The sequence below is a fragment of the Eucalyptus grandis genome, chromosome 4 (genome assembly GCF_016545825.1).
Source record: "Eucalyptus grandis isolate ANBG69807.140 chromosome 4, ASM1654582v1, whole genome shotgun sequence".
NCBI classification, from domain to species: domain Eukaryota; kingdom Viridiplantae; phylum Streptophyta; class Magnoliopsida; order Myrtales; family Myrtaceae; genus Eucalyptus; species Eucalyptus grandis.
The window spans coordinates 4,908,532-4,936,254 of NC_052615.1; the positions used below are offsets into that span (position 1 = coordinate 4,908,532).

Below are 27,723 nucleotides of genomic sequence, written 5' to 3' on the forward strand. Positions count from 1 at the left end.
TGAGAAGATTCTCACGTTGTACTTTGAATCATGTACAAAAATACATGAGACAGGTTGAACAGAATGCTTACTTAAAATACTTCCGCTTGGTGAAGTTCGCTAAGCCTTGACCCAGATTCTCATATTCAAATTGAATAGTTGGAATTTTCATTTACTAGTACTAAAACTAGCAATGGACATGAGCAGGTTCTTAAACTACTTAAGGGGAACCCCCACAGAAGGGAAAACCTTCTAGGGGTGAGAGTCCCCAATGTGGGGCCCCGTATCCTTCCTCCCTAGGGAGAAACAAAATAGGGAGGGACGAGAGGGTTGCAGCCACCGGGGTAACGGTAGGTGAGGCAACTCACGGTGGTTTGGATGCTAACCGATTCAATTAGAGGCTACCCAAGGACCATGCAACGGTAGGCGTTAAAACCTACCCACTACTTGAGCTGGCTTGAATGCCAAGTTGCGCCAACTCAACGCTCAAGGAGTGCCCTTAGTTGGCGCAACTTGCAAACATTGAGAAGAATCATGTACGCTTAAGGGCTTCATGCACATTGACTGGTTTGAGAGTAGCTAATACTGAGCATCACCAAACTTGGGGGAATATTTAACCATAGCTCAGTTTCGGGAGATACACATGATACATTGATAGACGTACACATGTACAAATTGAAGATTCTTCTCCACAGAGGACAATATCTCTGTATTCGCCTTCGCACGTGAAATCCTTCGATTAAAAATGAAGAATCGGGTTGATGTCTCCACTTCTTTTACGACATTTCCACAGCATCCCAATCCGAGTTATCTCTAAACTCGTGCTCTAGTCGTTCATATCTACCGTCAGCCAGTCTGCTCATCAAACCTAGACCTGGATGAAGGATGATTAATTAGATGCAATGCACGAATTAGAAAAGGATACATCAGAAAAAAAAGAAAAAAAAGTAGATACCATATGATCTTGGTCGTTCCTTTTTAATACTTTTACAATTCCATCAATCTATAGGCAGGAACAACCTTATATTTTGAAAGTCCAAGTACTCGATCTCATGCAACAACCTTAAGCGAACAGAGATCCTAATTGAGATATAGAACAAGGTATGTCCAAGAATGAAGCACTAACCTTCAACTATCTTGTAGAGAGCAGGCCACCAGCCATCAGCAGGAACTTGATAATGGTACAAAGCATTTTCTATATCTTCGTTGTGCTTCCCTTCCAAGACGTCCTGAAGGGTTACAACTGCATCTTTTGTTCTCTTAAGGATGTTGTCGCTGCTGTTGTCATTGTCCTCGATATTCAAAATCTGTAGGGCGTTGTTGGAATTGAGGCTGACCGCCAGAGCAACATTGGCAGCAGCAGCCCAGTAGGAGGAGGCCGATCGTTGTCTCTCGCTGTCTAGATGTTTTGTTTCCATCTGTAACCTACTCTCTTTCTTTTGGAGGACTAAGCCACGTAGATACTGCGCATTAGCAGAACCCGTGCTTTGAACCATCTTAGAGAATGCACTTGCTTCATTTGACAGCAGATTCTCTGGAGTATCGTGTTCTGCTACCTGAAGTAAAAGTTGAAAGCATCGCAATCGATTCAGCAATAAGAATTAGAAACACAGCGACATTGAAATGCATGAATGGTTCATTGGGGAGTCACGGTCCTTTTATGTTGAATCAAATAAGATAGTTAATTTCATTTTTTATTTTGAAAGTGTCAAGCGCCACAAGAATCATACTTCAGAGATAAGAGTGGTTTTGACTTTTACATATTCATGATGACAAACTTTTAATATGCATTTCTTGCTATTTCTGATGCGTGCATGAATAAGTAGCAATGTCAGAACATACTTGGCCAGCATCGAGCACAAGAATTCGGTCGGTGTCAATGATAGTGTTAAGTCTGTGAGCGATGATGACCATGGTGCAGTAGTTGAATTCTTCACGAATGGTTTTCTGGATGAGAGCGTCAGTTCTAACATCGACGGCCGCAGTTGCTTCATCAAGAACAAGAATCTTTGATCTTCTTAGTAATGCTCGAGCAAGACACAGCAGTTGCCTCTGTCCGACACTGAAGTTCTCTCCGCCCTCAGAAACCTTGACAGGACACAGCCAACATCAATATCGATGGTGATCTTTAACGTTCTCTTTCTTAGCTTATAAGTAAGAACCCACGGATACATTTTAAAGCCAATAGAATAATGCAGAGCGTTACATTGGCAACACCCACTTGCATATAGACAAGTCCAAACATTTATGTAAATCGACATCTCAACTTCAGTTAAGACTTCAGACACTATGATATTTTATGCATTGAGAAAACATTATACGAGGGATCCTTCAGTTTTTTTCGCAGGTAAAAAAATTCCAATGTCTATACACTCTGCTCGCCATACCACAAAGTCCTGCCCAGATTGCTTTTTTGCTCTCTATAATTTAGTTCAAAAGGAGGGATATCACGCATTCATGGAAATTCTGCAGGTGTCATAAAATTAGTCTCAATTCAGAGATTTCCCTGGTGAGATGAGCTAATGGGAGTGCAAGAAGAGCATCCAAGCAATATTTATAACCATACATAGAAGATCATTGCTATTTATTTCTGACCAATCTTGTGCACATCTCCTTTAATTTAAAAAAGTTTTGAAATCATGCTACTTTTAATTACATAATTCATGTTTCTAGAAGTATAGGATACATATGTTTGTTTTCCATGAATGGTGCTTCGCTGAGAAGGCATTGCATATGCATGTCAAACTTTTTTGCTGAATACTAAATCATGTCGCTTGCCTTCCATCAATTTGACTCAATTTTTCTCCTTCCTCTGCCAAAAGGCATTAACCTAGTCAATTGTTGTTGTCAACATCTCAACACTAACATACTTTAGACAACGTCTAAAATCCTTATCCATCACAAGACAATTTTCGAATTTGAAATATTCCCCTTTAACTATGTTAGGTAACTACCGATAATTTCATCAACATGAGCCCAAATTCAACAGGAATTGCAATGATCCCTTCATTGGCATTTTACATGTGGTTACTCTACACAAGCTTACCTCAGCATCCAGGCCGCAAGAGTTCCTCCTGATGACATCCTTCAAATGTGCTCTCTCCAGAGCCTCCCAGAGGTCAGCGTCGTTATGTTCATTGAAAGGGTCGAGATTAAATCTCACAGTTCCTACACAAATTTGAAAAGAAAGAAACTATTTGAAATGATATTTAGTCTTCACAAACAATGGGAGTCTAAAGGTTATTTGGTACATAATGTAGAAGCTTCTCAGTTCACAGTAAGGGGGTTCAGTGTACACATTTGTGATTCGTATTGTGGCCTTTTTCACATCAAATGTAAGACAACACATGAACAGAAAATTGGTCATTTTTTATCCAAACTGTTCCTCGAACTCAAATCAAAGTAGGACAATGAATTAAGACATTTGAACTGATTAGGGCTTGTCAGCAGATTGTCATGTCAAAAGAAAGCGACCATGCAAGAGTAGTTGGGTAAAGAATTGGATTGCAAGAACCGTAAGCGGCTCTTGTGAACCGATGCTTGCTCCAGGGAGTAAAGAGTTCTGGAGCTCTAATGTTGGACATATAAGAAGTGAGAAAGAAAATTCTCAGCTATGAATTTGTTTGAGTAGATAGCAATATGAACCAGTGAGCAGACCGATATCAACATGTCAGCAGACTTTCCTATGGAATATCACAGAGGTTGAGTGGAACAGAAGAGGGAAGAATGAAGCCATTTTAACAAAGAAGTTAGTGTGTTAAAAGAATTTCACAGTGCCTACCCGAGAAAAGAACTGGTGATTGAGGTATGATGCTAAGGACTTTCCGCAAATCTTCGAGTCCTATCTTAGAAGTGTTGCACCCATCTATCAAGATCCTTCCTTTTTCGAGCTCGACAATTCGGAACAAAGCATTTATCATGCTAGATTTTCCTGCACCAGTTCTTCCAACTACTCCAAGTTTCTCACGGGGTGCTACTGAAAAGGACAATCCATGCAAGACCGGAGGAAGTTCAGGTCTGTAACGAAGAACCACATCTTCAAATTTAATTGATCCCAATGAAGGCCAGCCAGGAGGGGGCCGGTTGCTCTCTACTATAGCCGGAGCCTCGGAAGGCAATTCTATGTACACACCCACACGTTCTACAGCATTTAGACTATTCTCAGCTCTGCTTGCTTGTCTCAGAACACCACTCAAAAGGCTCGTTATATTCAAAGTGTAGCTGAGGAGGAGACCCATAGTTGAAGCAAAGGCTGCTCTGTTTTCTGCTTTTTCGGTCTGCATGACTGCAAATGTCGCTGTCAACCAGATCATTATGCCTCCTAAAGTCTCCAACCTTATGGTGAGCCAACGGTTGGAACTGACATTGGCAAGGGTGAATCTGATATTATTGTCCATGGCCTTGGCGTTAATGGTGGCCAACCTATCATATGCTTTATATGCACGTATTGTTGACAAGCCATTCATTGCTTCTCCGAATTGCGCATAAACTGGAGATCTGGTAATTGAATCCAAGCGTTTCACTTCACGAGATGTAGTCTGTTAACAACCACAAGGCAAACGATTAGAGAGGCAATCACATCCAAAATTCTATAAGGACTCAGCTACTGGTAGAGGACGAAACATGCGATAGAACAAGTGGTGTAACGCTATCAAGCAATTAAAAGGATTTACTCTTAGCATTGATGATTAACGCTCCTCTGCCAAAAAAATGACAAAAAGATGGGTAAAAGAAATACTCATTCTGAGCCAGCGGTGCTTATTACTTAATCACTGTTTCATAAAAAGGAAAAAGAGTGTTGCTTTCTACTTTAGAAGGATTATGGAAATCATCATTCCGGATTTCCACTGTGAACCATCTAAATGGCAGTGGGAAGTGTCCAAAGAATCCCAGAAAATGTAAATGCAACATCAAAATCTCAGGTTATGCGGCAGAAGAATATAGCTTTCTCCACTAAGTGGGACAAGGCTTGGCAATTGTGGCCATAATGAAAAAGCATTATGGACCAAACAAATCTGCACTCACCTGGTAATACAGATAGGCTGCATAAAACAAGATCAAGAGCGGCATTATGGCCCAAAGAGAGATTGTGCTCAAAATTCCTATAAGCACAAAAGTCGAAAGTAGCTGCCAGACTTGGCCCATGAACATATTTACAAATTGGGCAACATTGCGATCTATGTCGCCTAGATCCTTGGCAAACCTGTTGATTATTCTTCCCATTGGGTTGGTGTGAAAGAAAATCATGGGAGCCCTTAATAAAGACTGGAGCATAGAATCATGCAATCTTTTTGCTGCACGGAGGCTCGAAATAATCAACCAATAAGCATTAGTCAGTGTCACGGTCACCTGATTCACAGAAATACGGGAGTTGTCATGGAAGTTGGCAGAAAGACCTTCTCTTCGGTTGACAAATACCCACATCCACCAAAGACACAAACGCAGAAATAGAAAAGCTAGCAAATAGTCTGTTTCATGGTATGATAACTTAGATTGTCTCTAAAATCACATTATTGTTTCCTCACTATAAACGAGAAGTTGTAATCCAAACTCAAGGACTAAGAGGTAATGTAGCTTTACCATTTCATCGATGATCTAGAGAAAAAATTATAGAAGCACAAGCTACTGCATAAAAGATAGTAAACTTGGAGAGATCTATCTACCGAATTTTGATGTACCTGACCAAAGGACAGAAGTGCGTAGATCAATATGTAGAATCCTGGTCTGTAGTCCTCTGAAGTGCTTTGATCTGTCCAGAAACTCAACCACTTGCTACTTGAAATACGAAGAACTTCAGTTGAAATATAGCATATAAAGAGTACTGCCACCACCCACAGGCCTCCCAGTGCCCCTTTGTACCTAAATATATCATATGAAGGTCAAAGATAAGTAGCATTATTGCTATGTGGTGCGGATTATTGAATCCTTAAAAAAAATGAAGGAGAACAGCATTTACCCCCCCCCCCCAAAAAAAAGGACCAGTATTGGGGTTTTCAATAAAAAAAGGAAATGTCAAGTGAAGCTGAAAAAAATGTTGCACATACTTACACTATATGATTATTGCCTTTATACAGCCTTAGGTGTTAGATGGACTTACTCAAACTTTTTGTTCAAACTATCACATGTATGTTCGAGGTCATTTAATTGGCTTATTTGAACCCTAGTTCCATCGTAGAGTTCAAGAAATCTTTTAGGTCAAGTATTTCGTATCCATAGATAAGCCTTTCTGGTAAATAACTTGTCTACCGACAATTGTTAGAAGACGAAGTTTCATATCATGCATTTTAGTACCTCATCAGGACTTTCCGACTCACAATGCCCGTTTCCCGTTCCTCTTGCTTAATAAGTACCGACTTCCCTCCTTTACCTTTCTTCCCACGGCCTTGATCTTTTGACGATTCATCAACAATGCTGTCAGTTGCTCTTTTAGATGTTTTCTCTTCTACATTTTTCTTCTCCTCCACCTCGGCCTCTTCTGTTTGGTCCTCCATTTTTCCTGCATTCTCCATAAGTTTCTGGAACAAAATCCCGCTTTTAGAGAGCTCCTCAAAAGTCCCCTCCTCCTTGACCATTCCTTCATGAACCACAAGGATTCGATCCACTTGAGGAAGAAAATGCAGCTGGTTCGTGACAAGGACCCGGGTCTTCCCTCGCAGCTCTTCCTTGATACAGCTATTGAACACCTGTATGCGACCATGGGTATAAGCTAATACAGGAATTTGCCTCATCTCTAAAAAATTGAAAAAAGAGATCCTACTGAATGTAAGATCTATGTATGTGAAACTGAAGGTCACTTGAGACGTGGAGAAAAGTGGAGCCAAAGGTTCGGATACCCCATTTTATTAAAAATTAATGAAAGAAGCTGGTGAAACAAAGAGAATAATAGATATGCCCAAATTTAAGTCCCAAATCAGAAAATGCCTATGAGTTTGAAATTAGCATATGTTGCTTCAATTATCCATTTTTGATGGCAGCAAGTTGTCATAAGGGCAGGACTGTAGGATCAAAATTCTCATTCTTGTTTAACTGAAGCATTCGAGCATTCTTTGCGTAGAAAGCCTTGCAGTTGCAAGTATGCAGTTAATGTTGAAGCCCTGCAACATTAATTGCTACGCCTGGGGTAAAGAGTAAATAATATTCTGTGTCATGAATTTCAAACCTGTCGACCAACATGAGCATCCAGGGCACTTAAAGGGTCATCAAATATGTAAATATCTGAATTCGAGTATACAGCCCTGGCCATAGAAACCCTCTGCTTTTGCCCTCCGCTTATATTCACCCCTCTTTCACCAATCTCCGTAAGATCACGACCCTGAAAAATAATTGAGACTGATAATTAACGGATCACATATCCCATGTTAAAAAGAGAATCTTGCAAAGCACTGAGTCCCACTTAACTGGAAGCAAATCGAGATCATGCTCCAATTCAGTTACACTGACTGCCGTCCAATATCTTTCCTGTTCAAATTTGGTTCCAAATAAGATGTTGTCACGCACCTGAGATCACACACACTAGGGATTAGGACATGAGAAAAGATGATGATAAGGCACTTAACATCGACAGAAAAACAAAAACAGCACTGTGCAACTTACAGTAGCATTGAAAATCCAGGACACTTGAGGAACATAAGCAACGGTTCCCCGGATAGTAACGCATGCACTGGAGACAGAAGGGAGTTCCCCAAGCATTGCGGATATGAGAGATGTCTTTCCTTCTCCAGTACCACCAACAATAGCAACTAGGCTACCAACTGGTATGTCCAGATTGATGTTTGACAATGTGGGTTTTTCTGCCTGAAGTTAGTAGAAAATTTAGCCTCCACTTGAAATAAGATAGTGCAACAAAAAGACTAGAAACCACCATAAATGACCATCTAGTTATGCTGAATTATCCAATATCAGTTAGAAAACATAGTTACACTAAATTGAATCAGCAAAATGATGGCAAAAGAGATGCATTCACCCAGAGAAATTATGTCCTCTGAATTTTGAGTTCAGTTATTTGCCTCCTCAGACATTTAGCAAGAGTGAATTTATCCCCAAAGATTACACAAGAATTAGTCAAGTTCCTCGCATGATCAGTCACCATTGTAGCAGTTGTGAGAGCACTACTCACTTATGTAAATGCTTAAGTTGTTCGATGAAAGGTGTGCTTTAAGTTTTGATTATGGCATCTACTAACTTCAAGGTTCAATGAAAATTTTCTAACATGCCTTCATCCTTCAAATCACAGCAGTGATTACTATTGTGTATGTCTATAAATGCATTGGTGGTGGTGTTACAATCCCTAAAACCTGGATGACTATACTATTATCAACAGTTTTTTCACATTGTAAAGGGAAAAGGTAAGTGATTTTGCCAGACAAAATGCAGCATATGTTTATTTGACCTTAGAGTCCCATGAAAAGTGGCCATCCTCGATTGAAATAGCTGGCTGTCCTGGCTCAATCGGTGGATTAGGAACTAAAATTCTCTCTTCTGCTAAAAATAGGTCCTCCAAACGTTGCAGGGAAACATTTGCAGTAACAACCTGGGACACAAAAGTAAGATTGGAAACTAAACGATAGCAAACAAATGTTTGCAAGCACAGTTAAAATAGAATTCTGAATCTAAGATAGAGAATATGCATCATCTTTGAGAAAGCAAAGGTAAAAAACCGTAATAAGCACAAAAGAGAAACTCTAACTCCCACTTTCCAAATGTCATAAAAGTAAGGTAATGAAGAGATAATCTGTTGCAGATTTAGTCATCACAACATTATTCAGCCTTCCATTTCAATTATCAAATTGACATAACAGGTTTAACCTTCGACTAATTAAATTTCAATTATTTATGCTATTTCAACAACTAGATAATCAGTTTATTTTAAAGAAATATGTAGTATTTGAGAAATGATTATCCCCTTTCCGCACGCTGTATTGTCCAACTCAAAGAATCAGATCCATCAGTAAGATAATCTACTGCAGTTCATCTTCGATATTCTATTAGATTTCTCTAGCAGTTTGATATTGTCAATGGTCTTCCTCATCGCCAAAGCAAGATGAATTAATGCTTAAACTGAGTGAGGCTATCATGAACAACATATTCAAGGTACACGATTAGGAGCAAAAACAAAATGATAGGTACACGAAGCACGAAAATAAACACGCATGTTTGATGTTGATGATGCGGTATATCAGTAGACTATTCTATTCAAGTGACAGAGATACAGAGATGAGGTTAGGATGAAGTGAAAGAACCTGAGACATCAAGTTAGGGAGCATGTTTAAAGGAAACCGTAGCACAGCAAAAAGAGAAAGTGATGTAAACGCCCTCGCTGGTGTCAAATCCCCACCAAGCAAAGTGAATGCCCCAAATGAGACAACGGTCACGATGACAGGGATGCTGTTGAGAACAAAGCTGTTGAACTGCCACCAAAATAAAAATCTCAGACAAATAGAACCATGAGGCATCATGGAAGGAGAAAATGTCATGTCCATTAGCTTTCTCGCCCTTCTGACAAAGAGAGTCCAATTTCACTCGCGTGCCACTGATGTTCTTTCATCTGTATGGCTCTCTCTCTCTCTCTCTCTCTCTCTCCGCATGCGAGCGTGTGTCGTTGTGCAGATGTGCATGTGTCGTTGTGCAGATGTGCATGTGTCGGTGTGAAGAAGTGCTCGAGTCAGTCTGCATGTGTGTGCGTGTAAATATAATGCATATTCGGGAGAGCAAGAATTTTCAAACTGTCAATAAAATTGATAATTCCATGATCAAAATGCATAATATTATCTTAATTTTGAAATAGTCCATACCGCAGATAGTAGTTGCGCTTTACGGAACCATAAGAGCTCATCACTTCGTATTTCTTGAACTCTAGATTGAAAGCTCTTTTCCCAAGCATAACACCTGCAACAATTTTTCCATTGAATTTCAGTCATTGTAAAATGAATATAGCCACAGAGAATGTAGGCCAGGGAATCCTGCTTATTCAACATACTTCACAGTGTCCATTGCGGCCAAAATTTCGTTCATGAGGCTGACTCTCTTGTCAGTCCACTGCAGCCCTTCCTTGGTCATTTTCCGCATTTTGCTGATTATGACTGTCTAATTCACCAAGAAAAGTTGTAAGATGTAAGACAATTGATTGTAAAATGGAGGATTAATCATCATGGCACAAATGCTAACCCATGAGTTGATAGTGACAATGTGGTGCAGAAAACCTCTTTTAGCTAATCAATACTACTCCTGATACAACCGTTACTACATAGAAGCTTCGGACAAAAAACGTCCTCTACTTCCTAGATCAGAATGTCCTTCAAACAAATTAAAGTTTAAGAAAAAAGGGACCTCAAAATCAGCATAAAAGTTAACATATATATGGTTTAACTTAAATTGGTAAATGTTACAATGATCATGGAAGAAATATGTATTAATGAAGTTATAGAGAGGACAAACTTTCGCAGGAAAAAAAAGAGCATAAGCTTACTTGCAATGGGATCATGAGGACAAGCATGAGAGATCCAAGCAGCGAAGCAACACCTAATTGCTGGTACAGAAGAACCATGGCAATGACAATACGAAACGGAGCGGACCATAAGTTGTGAAGTTGTTGGCATATTTGCTGAACAATATAAGGTATCACGTCAGATGTAGTTCACGAAGTTTCACTTTTGCAAAATCAGAAGAGCTGGGCATATGATTTCCAAACTAAGGAAGATATCAGCATTGACTTAACTAAATGACAGTTGCAGCAATAAGAGAACTATGGTAGTAATGTCATGATCATGTCTGAGGTGAGAATCTCACCTGAAGTGCATTAGCATCTGTTGTTATCATGTTTGTTATCTTTCCAGATGGGAACTTCTTGCGACCCTCATGAGTGAGTCTTAAGGATTTGCGGAAAATGGCCGCCACCTACCAATAAGGTCGAATAAGCTATTTAATTGCTCCACTATTATAAACGGCGAAGAATGACCTAGACTAAGTATCTGATACTGAGGATTTGTACACATCTGGAAATGTTTTTTTTACCAAAGTTGACCTCAGCCTGAATCCCGTTCGAACTGAATTCTGAAAGTACTGGGCTTCGCAAAGCACACCAAGCGACTGTACAGAGTCCAATCAGAACTTATTAGCATATCTAAAAACAGCAGATTTCACATTTCTTATTGATGGAAGAACATCATCATTGAATAAGAAGCAAAAGCCAGAGGCAACGACAACAACAATTATAAGTAAAGCAGAAATTTTTGGCATATGGTAAAAAATTATCTCAGAGATGATATCGATAAACTTGATTTACCATTTACCATGGTGATAATGATATTCAGGCCCATTTGTTTTGCGGAAGAAAATGATTTAAAAAATATTCTGCTAAAAAAGATTGCTTGTATTACTTATAAAAATGAACGAAAGGAAATATTTAGTCTACGAAAATATTTAGATATAAATTGTTGTCTTTAGCAAAAAACTATTCATTGACTAATTATTTTAAGTGACACAAGCGATCATTTTTTGGAAAAGATTTTCCAAATCATTCATTTTTTATGAAACAAATAGAGCCTTACTTCACATATTGCACTATAAAATTTTAACGGTGTTCAAACTTGAAGGACTCTGACTCCCAACATAAATCAAACTTTGACACAAAACAAAGATAGGATCATACCACACCGACAAGAATCGAAAAGGCATAGAGGTAACCAGTCCATGCAGGGTCCCCTTTTTGCATTGACTGCACGTAGCAAAGAAAGACACATCAGAAAAAAACAAATCTGTTCTTGGAAAAGTAACTCCATCTAACATGAGCCATCATGCGTTGAATGGAATACAAAAATAAAAGGTCAATCTATGTGCACAATATTTTATGCCATGGAAGGCAAGGCGATTGAGACCTCAAGATTAATCTACCCGTAGAACAGAACAGATGACATTTTTATTCAATCAATCAAAGTCCCACAATCATTATGCCGTTGCTGTTCATTTGTTGACCTGTTTATGTTGAAGCAGCTTTTCTGTCACAACAAAACATAGATCACTTCCAAAATGATTACTAGAAAATGGCATGTACCCTATGAAAAGCGTGCTCTGTTTCTGCAGGGTCCCGCCTCCCTATTAACAACCCTTCAAGTCCTCCATCCATAGATGGTCTTTCAAATAATATTCTAGTCATTTGAGGAAGGATCCATGGGAACAATTTTCCAAAATTAAGCATATATTTCAAGCAGGTAAAAGGTCACAATTCTTAGATTGCCTCAAAATCTTAAAAGCAGAGTCCAGCACTGATCTAAAAATTGATGCTTACATATTCATCTGATGTGTATTTATATATACAGAGAGAGAGAGAGAGAGAGAGAGAGAGAGAGAGAGAGAGAGAGAGAGACTCGAAAGAACTTACTTGAAGGAGGTGGTTCAGCAATGTGGGCCCAACAAATTGGGAAAGATCACTCCCGATCTGTGGTTATCCATGTACGAAAGAATTACTATGCTTCCAATGAGCATTGCATATTCAAGTGAACATTATGCTCTTGCAGGATTGTTGTTACTCCTAGACTCAATCACGAGACGAAGCCTTAAAGACTTCGATCCTTTAGATACCTTTTATTTTTTTTATTTCAGATTCGTCAGTTTCTAATGTTCTGCTCAACCTAAGTAAATATATAAAGGTGCATGCATAGTATATGGCAATCATCATCCAGCTAAGATAGGAGTTAGCATTTGATTAAGCACATCCACCATATATGTGGTATCATACTTACCTTAAAGAAGCCTCCCAACCAAAACCTGGAGAAGCAAGCAAATTGGGCAAATGAGATGGGGAACATTCAAACAATGAGGAATCTTACAGAATAAAGCTGTACAGATGTCTGTGCACTGTCAAATCGAAATTGGAATGAAGAATGAGACATGAGATGCAATTAAACCAATACATACCGTCTTCCAAGGCTGCTGTTCAAAGCTCTTAAAAGCCATGGTTGGGGCCTTTGAGACTCTTTGGCCCAGCATTTCTGGAATCTTCAAAATAAGATACGATTGCCATGCTTTAGAAATTTATCTGAATACACAAAAAGTTCAAAATACAGCTAAAGAAAAGTGGACGCAAACATTTTGATCAGCTCCTCAGTCCTATCCCAATAGTCTAACTTCCAAACATCCCTTTCGGTAATCGGTCTTTTGTAGCCTTGCTGCATAAGTGGACTCATCCACCCAAAGTATATCCCTATACGAGAGAGAGAGAGAGAGAGAGAGAGAGAGAGTCATTGACGATACAACAATAAGCAGCTGATTAATAAAACACTAAACAAAATCCAACTCCATTTCACTAGACCCCCAAAGAAATGTCTCATCTCACTTTCATTTTCTGGCAAAGCAATTACATTTTGCTTCAGGGAGTAAAAGATATGCGCAAAGGGGCAACAGACAAATGCCACCATTAGAAAGCAAGCAAAAACACAAGCAAATTGGACTCATTAAGCAGACAGAATCTGAAAATGTCATATTATTAGCTCATTATCACTGCTTATTGGAAAATTGCAGGCAATTTGACATGTCAATGCATAGAGACTAGCTGAACTAGTCAGATCTTATGAAAAACAAGCTGAACGGTTCGATAAAAAAATGTAGTTCACATGTTACTCACTGGAAAATATGCTGACATGCCTTTCAGGACAAACTTGCTCCTCCCCCGGAAGAGTCTCATATTCAACACTATCAAGAGGCTCAGTGTGGATCATCGTATACCCTGGACAAGGGTCCAGATTCGGAACATAGACAAAAAGAAGAATCCCAAATAGAACCTTCATCAAAAGAAGCACAAAAAAGAAGAAGATTAAATCAGAATTCTTTTGATCAAGTTGGCCAATGACAGAAAGAAATCTCAATAATTATGTTCATATCAAATAATTGGCTGATGAATCCTGACAGGAGCAGTTTGTTCAAAAGGCTAGGAAGTTATAAACAGATGAGTCTAGGAGTAACAGTTTATTGAAAGAGAAGTAACCTGGCAAAAAACCGTGCTGATACACAGATAAAGTGCAGACCTGGAGTAGAAAAGATAATATATTAGGTCCATCCTGGAACATACTGAATATGGATCTTAAACTCTAAAACAATGTGATGCTGTTACACATTGTAACCAAACAACCTGCTTCAAAAAGGTTCTTAAGTCTCCAAGAAAGATTTCCAATTCTAGTAGATTGAATAAGGCAACTCAACCTACAACTGGCTATCATCTTCGACCAATCAAAATTTGTTTCACATTCCCACAGAGAGATCATGGTGTTGGCTTAATTATGGCAACTCAACAGTGACATGCTTTCAAAACTTACATATATAGTATGAAAGATGCGTAACATGAAATATTATAACTAGTCAAACGCACCAGTTTAAGAAGCAATTTAACCGTATTCCAGGACCTGGACGGGAAAAATCTTGCAAATATGTCCTTCGCCATGATTAAGTGATGACATAATTTTCAGTAAAGCAGTGTGGCCACCAAGGAGAACAAATGCACACTCCATAGTATTTTAACAATAGAAAAGTCAATTCTTTCAACAGTTTTCATCAATCTGCATAGCTTGAAGATAGATAGAGAGAGAGAGAGAGAGAGAGAGCATCTAATAATATCACTATACTAGTATCCAAGGGTATATAAGGAGAATATGAGATGTAGATATTCGAAATAGATATTGGAAATTTGAGCAGTTATGTTAAATGTCTCCTGAAGGATAAAAACTAACCTATGATGCTGATAGTGGTCTCTCATTGAGAGGATAAGATTGAGCATCACAGCTTCCCCTACCAGAACATAGATGACTCCAAAGCGCACGTACCATCTGAACTCCCGAATGTAAATGTGCATTTCTAGGCTAATCACAACTAGCATGGAGCACCAAGCAAGTGACTCTATGATTAACGAAACCATCTGCCAAAGAAAAACGGAGGTGTGATTACAAAGTTTATTAGACTCTCAGTTTGCCAGCCAATGTGAACAGCATCATTTGAGATTATTAAAGACTGTTGTTCTGAAGACTTTCAGCATAACACAAATTGCAAACTATCATGACCAGACATTAGCGGGCAAATGGCATTGAAATTCGTGGTATGGTAGTGGCAGAAACAGAGTTGTGCGATTTGAAAGTTTTAACTACAAATTGTAGTCGATTTGCTTGCTCAAAGAGGATTAAACTTGGAACCGACGGAAGTTGGAAAAGCCCACATGTGCAATGTTTTCCATTAAGGGTCAGGGAAAATGTTTTCTACTTTTGAGAAAGAGGAAAAAAATTTCCTCAATCACTTCCTCTTATCTCACACTCATATTACCCTTTTCTTTCTTTTCTTTTTTTTTTTTAAAGAAAAAAAATCGAATTTTTAATTTTTTTAATTTCTTTTTTTATTTCTTTTATTTATTTATTTATTTATTTATTTATTAGTCCTAGCATGGCTGATCGCCGACCATGACAATCGCTAGCAACCGGCCAGGCTCATGATCTGGTTAGCAGCGAGCTCGAGGCCTTGGCAAGCCCACTCGCTTGGCTCACCGATCTAGGCAAGCTCGGGCCTTGCCAGAGGGTGAGCGCGAGCCTCTGGCTCACCGATCTAGCACTGGCCAAAGAAGAGGAAGACAAAAACAAAAAATTAAAAATTAAAAATTATTTTTTAAATATAAAAAATAATTAAAATTATATTTAAAAAATAAAATAATAAAAAATGTTGAAAAAGAGTGCATGAAAGAAAAATTTCCTGGAAAATACTTTCCACTTATTTCTAGGTTTCAGCCAAATACCAGAAAAAAAAAATTACATTTTCTTGAAAAATGGCTTTCCAAGAAATATTTTGCAGAAAAGCCACATTTTTTGCAAATCAAACGGAACATTTTGTGGCTTTTATCAAAAGGCTAAGTTCCACATCACACGGAATGGAGCCATAATGGGGAATGCTACATTCTGACGAGCATTTACTGGAGCCAAGCTTCTTCCAAAAGAAAGCAGTTGAAACAGAAAAAAAGAAAGGACAGTCAACGTGCTAGCAAACAATTTCAGCCTAATGCTTTCATTTAGGTTGGGGTTGAGCAAGTAGCTATGTAAGTTTGTTAATGGTTTACGATATGGGAGTCCCTCGATGTGCATGGTCACACATTAAAAAAATAAAATAATAACCAGCTAATCAAGGTTGTTCATTAAACAACAAAGTATCACGTTTACGTTGGAGAGTTGAAGCTAGGAACACAATACAGTAAAATTCCTACCTCATATGGAAGGAGGCTAGTCTGACCATCCAGATTGAAAACCGAAAAGCCCATCACCAGCCTCAGCACAGGCTCGGCAACGCAGTAAAAAGAAAGCAAGCCCAACATATAGTTGTAGCATTTCGACCTCAAACGGTATCTCTGGACTTTCGAAGTCCTCTTGATCAACCAAATTCGGTAGCAGCAGAGGCCCAGAAGAACCAAATGGGATATGGAGATGACCAAGGAATCAATGGCGCAAGGTGTGTACGCACCGAAAGCACTGTCCGCAGTCCTTGCCCAAATCCCATTCGCCACCGGCCGGCAATACCAATCCAACAGTTCGAAACCCATTTTTTAAATGATCAATGTAATAGCTCTTAGTTCATGAAGTAATTCCTTTTTTGCATCCCAATGAAGATGAAGCCTTTCCTACAAGAGAAAGAGTCCATCACAACTGCTTCAGTTAGAAATGCAACTGTATTCACCCAGAAGTCTCATAGCAAAAATTTCCTTAGAATCAATACACATGTTTGGAGACTTCCATCATGAATGCTGCAGGGAATTTGGAATTGGAAGAAGTTAAGCAGGACAACCCGCTATGGCGAACTCACAAGAAGTCACTGAGTTTAAGTAGATTGAAAAATGCACTGCAAGCAAAGTCACAGTGTTCCCACCTAAAAACCCGGTCAAATGTCTTCAACTTGACTTGAGTTTGCAAACATAGCACCAGGCAATCGTCCCAAACAAAATAAGAGACAAGAATGGACATATAACTCCACAAACACACACACTCGGACAGGGAAGGAGGGAGGACCTGCGACACTCTGGACCTGCTTCATGTTCAAATGGCTCGTGAGCTATATACATACTACATGGCGAGGGCATTGAGTGGGACAACAAGGTACGGCGGATGAATTATCACTAAGAAAAAGGGAATTAAAAAAAGAGGAAAAGGGTTGGAAGCAAGGGTCAAAAACAGGACAAACAGGACATTGGAAGTTTGTGACGTTTTTCAAAGAAGAAAAAGAAAGGGGGACCGAATATTTTGGCGCCTAGTGCGTCACCGCTTACGTAGGCAGCCCTCCGACATGAGCTGCAACAAGATGTAATGGGGCCGAGAAATCTCCGCAAGATTGATTAGTTTATGGCATTACTCTATATTTTGGACTCCCAACCATACAAATTGACAAAGACCGCGAGGGGCATTCTCTTTAGGAGTCCATTATAATTATTCGGATTTTTTAGTCTCTTGATTCGCTATCCTCTTCTTTACAGACGGGCAACGTTCCAAGGTTTTTTTTTTTTATGAATTTCTTGAGCTCACAGATCATTAGGATGCAACCTCCCCTAGATTAATTTGTTATATTATATCTTGCGGTGTCATGAAAGATTTGAGAAGCCTCAATGCATTAATTGATAGCAATAGTTTGGGTTTAGAGGGTGTCATGGTTTTGCTTGAGGGATATCCATTAGGGTGCAACCTCCCCTAGATTGATTTGTTATATTGTATCTTGCGGTGTCGTGAGAGATTTGAGATTCCTAAATGCATTACTTGATGACAATAATTTGAGTTTAGCGGCAGTCATGGTTCTCTTTAGGATATTCTCCCGATCTTTTTATGACAACCGAAATTTTTCATCTTTATTGATAATATTTAGGATATAAACTTAAGTATCATTTAGTTTGGAATTTTGGATATTAATGGACATCATCAATTTTATGGGATGCGGAAGGTATTAGGACAATTTTCCGCTATCATAATTACTTAGAGCTCGATTCGTTAAAAGTAAATTGATAGGTGTTGACATGTACGCGGTGATATAAAATGATGCTAATTTATTCACCACCCTATTAGTTGTAGACAGGAACCGATATGTTTCACATTACGTATTTGGTGATTCTTCAAGTTTTAAGTTTACCGAATTAAAATTTTCCGAGCATTTGGTATTATTCACTAATAATTTTAGTGGGTTCAAAATTTTTTAGGATATACCAATTATTTAGAACGGACATCAGTTTCCATGTTTACGTACTATTTACTAGAATTTTTGGTAACTTGACAAAACATCTACATTGGAAATTGTATAGTTGATCCGTATAGTTGATCCACTTATTACTCTTTAATTTGTGCCACCTCTCTTCATTCCACCAATTATCTTTACCCACATGCTATTGATGACATTAAACTAAGCCTAGTGCTGACATCATGCATGACATCATTAATATTAATTTGACATCATGCATGACATCATTGATATTAATCTTAGTCCATTAATACCATTGATTACTTAGCCATCTACTTTGGAACCATATGATTAAGCCATTTGTAACATTTTAATTTGAACACATTCTTTAATTTTCACCACATGTTTTTAACTCAAAGTTATCATTACATTTAAACCTATGATTAGTTGTTCTTATCATTTTGTATCTCATGAAACATCCCCTAAATAAAGAGTTTCAACTTATTCTTGCAAAGAAAGAGAGAGTTCCATGCCATATTTCATTCCCTTTATTTTCTCATTATCTTAAAGCAAAAGTGAAGATCCCACGTTGATGTCTTTTTTAACCCCTTCCATGTTTCCTCTTAAAGATGCGAGCTTAGGTGATGAGGTCGTGCAATATCTCATGAAATTTGGCCTTGGCTCATTAATACTTGGAATGATTTTAGCTTATACTCAGCCAAATGAAATAGAGCCATCTCCCCTATCTCTTAAATATCTCATTCTTTGGCTTATAATAACAAATCACATATGCCCTAACTATGATTATAGGGGCCACATAAAATAATTTTACCCCTTAATTTATTAAGGCAATTAATGCGTTAATTGTCATCTTCGTCTCTTTTTTACCTGGATTTGCGGCGCCGTCTTCCTCCTGGAGCTCTGCCCAAAGCGAAAAGGCGGATTCCTTCACGGCTTGAGGACGTCGGCTGGGCGTGGCTGTCGGACGGAGTTCGTGCGCGGCGCGGTGGCCGCCGGAGCCACTCTCTCTCTGCCATCGCTCGAACTCTCTTCAACCTTGGACTTCTTCTTCCCTGATGCTTCTCCTTCATCGAGACCTTGCTTCCTCACCAAAGCTCACCCAACCAACGGCACAGCCCGGAACAACCGGCGACCCATCTACCGCCGTCGTCCGCCGGTCGTCCATTCCGACCGGTGTCGACCACCGCCGGCCATGAACTCCAGCGGCCATTAATCCACTTGCCCGAACGAATAAAACCACGCCTACTCGACGGTACACGATTCTGTTTCGGGAAGAGCTGCTGCGACGAAACGGTGGGCCTCCGGCGACGTTCCGGGACTCTCACGAGCTCGCCCTCTCTCGGCCAAAAAAAAAAAAAAAAAACCTCTCTCTGTTGGCCTCTCTCCTTTTAACGGCCAGCAACCGGCGTGCCTGGCTTCTGCCACCGCCAGCTCGCCGGCCGGCCTGACCCCGACCCGCAGATCACGCCGCCATCTGCAGCTCGCGATCCTCTGCTTCTTTCTGACTTGTACTCTTCTTTTCCTCTTGCAGGGGAGTGAGCGGCGTAAGGAGGAAGAAGACCCACGCGCGGGCTGGGCCTGGAACAAGGAAATAAGGCTGGGCTTGGGGCTCAGGCGACAAGAGATGCAGAGGAGACAAGAATAGAAAAGGACCGGGCCAACCCCGGTCCTTTTTTTCTTTTTTTTTTCGATTTTCTTATTAATTTTTTTTTTTAATTTAATAATTAGTGATAGTAATGTAAAATGGTCTTGATATCTGCGTGCAATGCATTTTAGCGAAAACATACACGATGAATTTTAATGAATATTATTGATTTTACTTTTTTTTTAAAAACTAATCCCTAATTTTCTATGCAGTTTTCTTTTTTGGTAAGGTTTTAAAAAAATATTTTTGGTAAGGGTTTTCTATGCAATTAATTGCTAAATAACTGGGGAAAATTTAGGTGTCAACATATTTCATTAGTAAAAAGACACTGTAAAAAACACGAGAGCTCATATTCAATGAATAAATGAAGGGAATATAAAAAAATATTTTAGCAAATATGAAAACCATCATTACATAATTTTATGGAGCAAGGAAAATGTATTTTTAATATATTACATAGTTTCCATATTTATAAATTAATATGACTAATGTAATACTAGTGATTGCTGTAATCGTTAAATGGTAATCAGAGATATCTCTAATAGATATCTTGTTAAATAAATTATTTGATTTGTATTAAGGTATCAATAAATTAACCATGATCGCAATACTTTACTAGTGATTTCAAAAAAAGTTCAAAAGAGAACTATGTAGTTAGGTATTACAGCAAAGATATATAAATTTGATAATTGAGATTTTATCTTGTTAATTATATCACAGCTATATCTTCGTTAAGAAACATCAAATGAATGTGTGTTTGAACTCATTGAATGGGAAAATAATGCAAATCTGACAATCTTTATAAAGGAAGCAAAACAAAGCCGATCTACAATGTATCGAATAGCTAACTTGAAATATCAACAAATACAAATTAGATAATAAAAAATTATGTAAAAAAAATAGTGATAGGCCTGTAGGACACCCATGCAACATATCATCTGGTTGCATTTGCTATGATTTTGCATGTTTCCGATCAGTTTTGGGCGCCTTGTGCTGCCAAAAATATAGGGCCAAGCAACCGGCCAAAAGGCAGCTGGGTGAAACCCCCGTCTCTATCCTCTTTCCAATCCTTCTCTCTTCTTTTCCTTCTCCTTCTCCTTCTTTGACTCGGTGAAAGCTAGACTCCAGAACTTCTGCCCGCCCACAAAAAAAAGCTTATGTAAACGTGCATCCAAAAAACAACAACAACATTTATAAAAAATTTTTAAAAAAAAGCACAAAATAAGGATGAATTCCCGTAATCTTTTTCAAGGGTTGTCTTTCAGATTCCCAGGCGTCACCAACGAGCTATCAAGATCCGTTCTTAAATTGCCTAGAGATGAGCCCAACGCCTTGAACATCGCCCTGCTGGGAGACCCTCAAGCACATGCAGCGGCGGGAACTCGACCGGGTGGCCCCAAGACATCAGATGTCGGCCAAAGGGCTTGAAACACATGTTCATGTGTTTTGCATGTTTTGCGCCGACCGACCGACAAAATAAGAAGGAAAAGCACAAAGCACTCGGTGACCAAAGTATGTAGACAAGTTGAGAAGGCATCAGCAGGATTGACAAGGTGCGAATGAGATCATTGACCAACAAGAAGGCAATTGGTGTTTTGGGTCTTGTTTCCAGGGACCTGTTCTTAACTCTATGCTCCAAGCCGAGGAGGTTAAGGTCTCCCCTCTTGAGGATTCACGACAGCAGTGAGGCTTGTTTCGTAGACATGCAAGTTGAGTCGGGCCAACACCATTTGCCATTCATATTTGATGAGAATATTTTGAGATCTCGATACTCAATTCGTGCTTAAGCTTAACTAAGTAAAGTATCTTTACAAGTTCAGGCTTGACTCGACTTGATTTAGTTTGACTCAATATGCAAAAGCTAATTTGGGTCTAAATCGAGTTTAGCTCAAACATAAGCTTAGACCCTGGAACCACCCTTAAGTACTCAAACTCTAGGGTCGATTCAGCCTTAACCTAGTTCAGCTTCGATTTTCCACATAGCCAACGTTCCTATATCCGATGAGAAAGGGAATAACTTCACAAACGTAAATCTAAATGATTTCACGATCTGAAGTTAGGATTTTGACCCTTGACTCCTAGTTTACTCTTGTTCTTCATCAAATCGCATTCTAATATAAGAAAGAGGGCTTCTGTAATTTCTGAATCGAGAGGATTCGCCATCTATTACACCTATGAGATTCATGCATGAGGTGAAAATTAGAGCATACAAAAAAGTGATGTAAGACTTACGAGATGATTCATGCATTATATTGTTAATCCAATATAATACATTAGGTTTGCACTTATGTATCCTCAATTGCATGGTACTCATTGTTAAATTAATTTCTTGAGTTTGAGTCGTTATCGATCCAATTCGTTGGTATTCCCCCATCCGAATCAAATATGTTTTCTTGCTCTTGGGCGTTGGTTCTCCATATGTACTTAGGAGTGCTAACGTTGCAAATGTGAATCCAAGGTTGACTTGGAAAAGAATTGCACTAAAAGACGAAATAAGGGGCACATATTTATATGATATGTGGATATTCATATTTTCAAGAATATGGATCAGCATATGCAGTGTCGCGGTTGAGAGCTTATTAGTTTGTCTTATCCATGGGTGAAAAAAGACATCGTGAGAAGGAACGCGCAACGTTCTTGATTTCGGCCGTGCGAGAAAAGCTTTTGCTTGGGCTGAACACTATAATTTTGTGTTGTCAGTTTACATCCAATTGAATTATTTATTTGTAAATAATTTGGGTTTAGACTTAAATATAAATATGAAAAACACTCTATAATTCTCTCATTATAGTAGATTATTTGCTGCTAGCTCTTCCAATAAATATAGGTGTCAACATTTCGATCGAACCACGTAATTTTTTTGTGTCCTATGATTCTTTGTTTATTTCTCTCAAGACCCCGTCAATTTCGTGTTAATGTTACAATACTTCCATTTGGTGAGGTCAGCTAACCCTTGATCCTGAATTCTCATAGTTCAATTGGATAGGGTGAATTATCGTTTTTGCTGGCTCTAAAACTAAAAAGCAAACATCAAGAAGAATTATCGCCCGCTTCATAACTTCGTGCACTTTCACATGCTAATATTGACCATCACCCTAGGTAGAAGATTTAACTTTAGCTCAATCTGAGGAAATATACATAACACATTGATGGAAGTACGTGTGTACAGATTGAAGCTTACTCTCTATTGGTAGGCAACATCTCTGTTTTTCACCTTCAGGAGTAAAATTTTCGGTTTATAGATGAAGAGTTGTCTCTGAATTCATGCTCTAGTCATTCGTATCGCTGTCAAGCAGTCTGCTTATCAAACCTAGACCTGCCCGAAGGATGACTAATCAAATGAAATGTACGCATTAAAATGCAATTAAGGATACATGAGAATATACAGAAGATACATATGAATATGATCTTCGTCGCATCTTCTTTGTAGTTTCGCAATCCCACCTGTCTATCTGCAGGAACAACCTTATGTTTTGAAAGTCCTAGTACTCGATCTTGCGCAACAACCTTAAGCAAGTATAGAACCTAATTGAAATATAGAACCTTGGAATATCTTGGAGAGAGCAGACCACCAGCTATCAGCAGGCATTTGACAGTGGTATAAGGCATTTTCTATATCTTGAAGGGTTATAACTGTGTCTCTCGTTTTCTTGAGGATGGTGTAGCCATTGTTGTCTAGTCCTCGATATTTAAAATCTGGAAGGCATTGTTGGAATTGAGGCTGACCGGTAGACGTGAAATTGGCAGTGGCAGCTCAGTAGGAAGAGGCCGATTGTCCTTTCTTGCTGTCTAAGTGTTTCAATTCCATCTGTAACCTGTTCTGTTTGTTTTGGAGGCCTAAGCCGCGTAGATACTGTGCATTGGCAGAACTGGTGCTTTGGACCATGTTAGAGAATGCACTCGCTTCATTTGACATCAGATTCTCTGGAGTATCATGTTCTGCTACCTGAAGTGTAAGTTGAAAGCATCCCAGTCAGTACTTAAATAACATAGTAGAAACGCAACAAAACAGTCAGTACTTAAATAACAAAGTAGAAACGCAACAAAACAAAAATGCATGAATAGTTTGTTGGGGACGTGGTCCTTTTTTGTTGGATCTAATAAGATGGTTAATTTCACTTCTCACTTTTTCAAAATTTTGAAGCGCATAACAGTCATACTTCTGAGGTAAGAGCGGGTTTCACTTCTACATATTCATGATGACAAACCGTAAATGTGCATTTCTTGCTAGTACGATATGATGAGTAGCAATGTCACAACATACTTGGCCAGCATCGAGCACAAGAATGCGGTTGGTGTCAATGATGGTGTTAACTCTGTGAGCAATAATGAGCATGGTGCAGTAGTTGAATTCTTCATGGATTGTTTTCTGGATGAGAGCATCAGTCCTAACATCAACAGCTGCAGTCGCTTCATCAAGAACAAGAATCTTTGATCTTCTTAGTAATGCTCGAGCAAGACACAGCATTTGCCTCTGTCCGACACTGAAGTTCTCTCCACCCTCAGAAACCTTGACAGGACACAGCCAACATCAATATCAACAGAGATCTTTAACTTTGCCTTTTTAACTAACAAGAAAGAACCAATGGATTAATCTTAAAGCCAATAGAATAATGCCAGAGCATTAAACAGCTTCTTGGATATGGACGATTCTAAACTTATATAAAAGTTGATATATCAACTTACTAAAGACTTCAGATACTATAACATCTCACATATATAGAAACTGCTATACAAGGGACCCTTCAGTTTTTTTGGCTGGTAAAACAATTCCAATGTCTACCACTTTGCCCACTCACCCGGTCCTGCCCAGAATGACGGCTCTTTTCCTATGCCTTGTGGTCTGTAAGATAGTTCAGAAGAGGGATATTACACAATTAATTCTGCAGGTAATATAAAATTAGTTCCTATTTTGGGATTTCTCCGGTGAGATGATCTAACCGTAGTGCAAGCACAGCATTTGAGCAAAAACATTTATAATGATTCATAGAAGATTATTGCCATTATCTCTGACCAATCTTGTCTACATATCATTTAAATTCAAAAAGATCCATGCTAATTTTCACTACATAATTTGTGCGTCCGAAAGTAAAGGACATATATCTCTTTGTCCCCCTAGACAGTGCTTCGCTGAGTGCACTGCATATGCATGTCAAACTTTTTTGCTGAATACTAATTCATGTCACTTGCCTTGCATTAATTCAACTCAATTTCTCTCCTTTCTCTGCCAAAGGCTTTGACTTGAAAATTGATCGAAATCTTAAAATTCAACAATCCATCGAAATCTTAAAAGTAGAGTCCAGCATTGACTTGAAAATTGATGCCTATGCATTCATCAATGAGAGAGAGAGAGAGAGAGAGAGAGGGACGTGGAACAACTTACTTGAAGGAGGTGGTTCAGCAATGTGGGCCCTGCAAACCGGGAAAGATCGATCCCAATCTGTAGTTATTCTTGTCAGAAAGAGCTACCAAGCTTCCGATGAGCATTGCATATTGAAGTGAACAAATTGCTCTTGAAGTAGCGTTATTATAGTGATCGTTCAAGCTCAAACACAAGACGAATCCTTAGAGATTCCAGCCTTATAGAAAATGTTTTTTTTCTTTCATGTTCATCAATTTTATTCAGCTCAACCGAACTTATTATGTAACAGGCACGCATAGTATGTGATAATCTTATCAGGAAAGAAGTCAAAATATTTGATCGAGCACCCATTCACCACAACCAAGGAATCGGAACAATTTGGAATGAACATGGTGTTCCATTGGGGTAAGTACACTATCAATGCCAAAAGTTGTGTACGACGCTTATTTTGGTGCCAAAAGTTTGTTTTAGATTATTTAAGTGTCAAAAAGTTTGAAAAACAATCATTTTAGTGCCAACTCCGATTAGATTGACCGGAAATCCGACTTTGCACTTTTTTTTATTAATTTTTGAAGCTGATGTAGCTCGCTAGAGAGTACAATCAGCATTTAAACAACAAAACGACGTCATTTGGTGTCTCTCCCTTAATTCAAAACCCTAAATCCCCAAATTGTGAGAGAGAGAGAGAGAGAGAGAAGCCAGCGATGGGTTAGTCGCCATCCTCTACGGCCCCCATGCTTGGTGGCTGCGGCTCCGACCCCGACAACGGCCACTCTGTGGCCAAGTCGAAGGTCGTGATCTAGCCGATGCTTGATGCTTGGGGAGGCCACCAACAAGTGCACCGCCCCCAATCTCTCCCTCTCCATCTCTGATCTCCTTGATGAGTGCTTGGCCTGCATCTTCCAGTACCTAGACTTTAGCGACCGGGACCGGTGCTCCCTTGTGTGCCGCCGCTAGCTCATGATCAAAGGCCAGAGCCGCTAGAGGCTCGCCCTCCACGTCCACTCGGAGCTGCTAGACGCAATCTCAGCACTATTTGCGTAGTTCGACTCGATCATGAAGCTCGCGCTTAAGTGCGACCGCAAGTCAAGGAGCATCGACAACGATGCGCTTGTGGAGGGCATCCGAATAGCACCGAGCAACGGCGGCCGAGCGAGCGATGGCGGCGGCCCAGCAACGGCGGAGGCCGATGACGGCTGAGCGAGCTAGGTCGGAAAAACCTTAATTTCAATCCCCAAATAAATAAATAAATAATCCTTAAATGAGTTAAACATCGTCGTTTTTGTGAGGCTATCCACTTAGGACGGCAAAACGATGCCGTTTTCTTAAAGAGGGCGGAAAATGACGTCGTTTTAAAGCAACCGCAACTTTTTTTTAATATAAAAGTCACGTAATTAATCTAGTCGGAATTTCTCGCCAGTGGCACCAAAGTGATCGTTTTTTCTCCGATTTAGCACATAAGTAATCTGATGGAAACTTTTGGTACCAAAATGAGCGCCGTACACAACTTTTGGCATTGATAGTGTACTTACCCTTGTTCCATTAAATCGGGAAGGGTAAGAATGATACCTTAAAGAAGCCTCCCAACCAAAGCCTGAAGAAGCCACGGAAACAAGTAACATGAGATGGGGAACATTCAAACAACAAAGAAACTTACAGAATAATGCCGGACAGACGTCAGTGCACTGTCAAATCAAAATTGTTTTGAAGAATGGGACCTTCCCCCAGGCTGCCATTCAAAGCTCTTAAAAGCGATGGTTTGGGCCTTTGAGGCTCTTTGGCCCAGCATTTCTGGAATCTGCAAAATAAGATATGATTGTGATACTTTAGAATTGCATCTGAATACCCACAAAGTTCACAATACAGCTACAGAAAAGTGACTGACGCAAATCTTTTAAAAAGTGTCTCAGTTTGATCCCATGAGTCTAACTTCCAAACATCCTTTTCGGTGATTGGTCTGTTGTAGCCTTGCCGCATGAGTGGAGTCATCCACCCAAAGTATATCCCTTTAAGAGAGAGAGAGAGAGAGAGAGAGAGAGAGAGAGAGCTGATTAACAAAACACTAAACAAAATCCTAGTTCCATCTCATGAGAACCACAAAGACATGTCTCATTTCACTTTTATTTTCAAGCAAAGCAATTATATTTTGCTTCAGGGAGGAAGAATTATGCACAACCTGGGAACCAACTGCCACCATCAGAAAGCAATCAATACAAGCAAATTGGACTCATTAAGCAGACACAACGTAAAAATGTCAAATTATTAGTTCATTATCTGTGCTTATTGGAGAACGACAAGCAGCGGTTCGATATGTCAATACATAAAGACTAGCTGAACTGGTCTGGTTTTATAGAAAATAAGGAGCGCTGTTGGATAGAAAAAAAATGAAGTTCTGGTATTACTCGCTGGAAAATATGTTGACATGCCTTTCAGGACAAACTTGCTCCTCTCCAGGAAGAGCCTCATATTCGACACTATCAAGAGGCCCGGTGTGGATCATTGTATACCCCGGATAAGGAACCAGATTTGGAACATAAACTAAAAG

The 27,723-nt window shown here is 39.3% G+C and overlaps 2 protein-coding genes across 3 annotated transcripts; both read right to left on the bottom strand.

Moving 5' to 3' along the window:
- Window positions 1-516: 516 nt before the first annotated feature.
- On the bottom strand, window positions 517-19,167 carry LOC104440737 (ABC transporter C family member 12). 2 transcript variants are annotated; one of them, XM_039311291.1, is made up of 28 exons: window positions 16,976-17,021; window positions 16,205-16,615; window positions 14,697-14,881; window positions 13,958-13,997; window positions 13,598-13,754; window positions 13,063-13,177; window positions 12,892-12,972; window positions 12,717-12,741; window positions 12,356-12,412; window positions 11,627-11,692; window positions 10,990-11,064; window positions 10,765-10,872; window positions 10,445-10,579; window positions 9,956-10,062; window positions 9,771-9,864; window positions 9,219-9,386; window positions 8,369-8,509; window positions 7,573-7,773; window positions 7,378-7,476; window positions 7,139-7,291; window positions 6,271-6,662; window positions 5,658-5,838; window positions 5,005-5,328; window positions 3,761-4,517; window positions 3,026-3,147; window positions 1,822-2,067; window positions 1,106-1,535; window positions 517-853 (listed from the first exon to the last, which is right to left on the bottom strand). In XM_039311291.1, the coding sequence occupies exons 2-28, from the start codon at window positions 16,535-16,537 to the stop codon at window positions 756-758; spliced, it is 4,890 nt and encodes a 1,629-aa protein (XP_039167225.1). In that variant the 5' UTR covers window positions 16,538-16,615; window positions 16,976-17,021; the 3' UTR covers window positions 517-755. The 2 variants fall into 2 exon arrangements, with proteins under 2 accessions (XP_039167225.1, XP_039167226.1); XM_039311292.1 differs by lacking the exons at window positions 517-853; window positions 16,976-17,021 and adding an exon at window positions 19,039-19,167 and having other exon boundaries at window positions 1,101-1,535.
- A 4,275-nt stretch (window positions 19,168-23,442) lies between these two features.
- Window positions 23,443-24,322, bottom strand: LOC120292699 (ABC transporter C family member 2-like). Its single transcript, XM_039311006.1, has 2 exons — window positions 24,081-24,322; window positions 23,443-23,762 (listed from the first exon to the last, which is right to left on the bottom strand). Exons 1-2 carry the CDS (start codon window positions 24,282-24,284, stop codon window positions 23,571-23,573), a joined length of 396 nt encoding a protein of 131 aa, XP_039166940.1. The 5' UTR covers window positions 24,285-24,322; the 3' UTR covers window positions 23,443-23,570.
- Window positions 24,323-27,723: the final 3,401 nt, after the last annotated feature.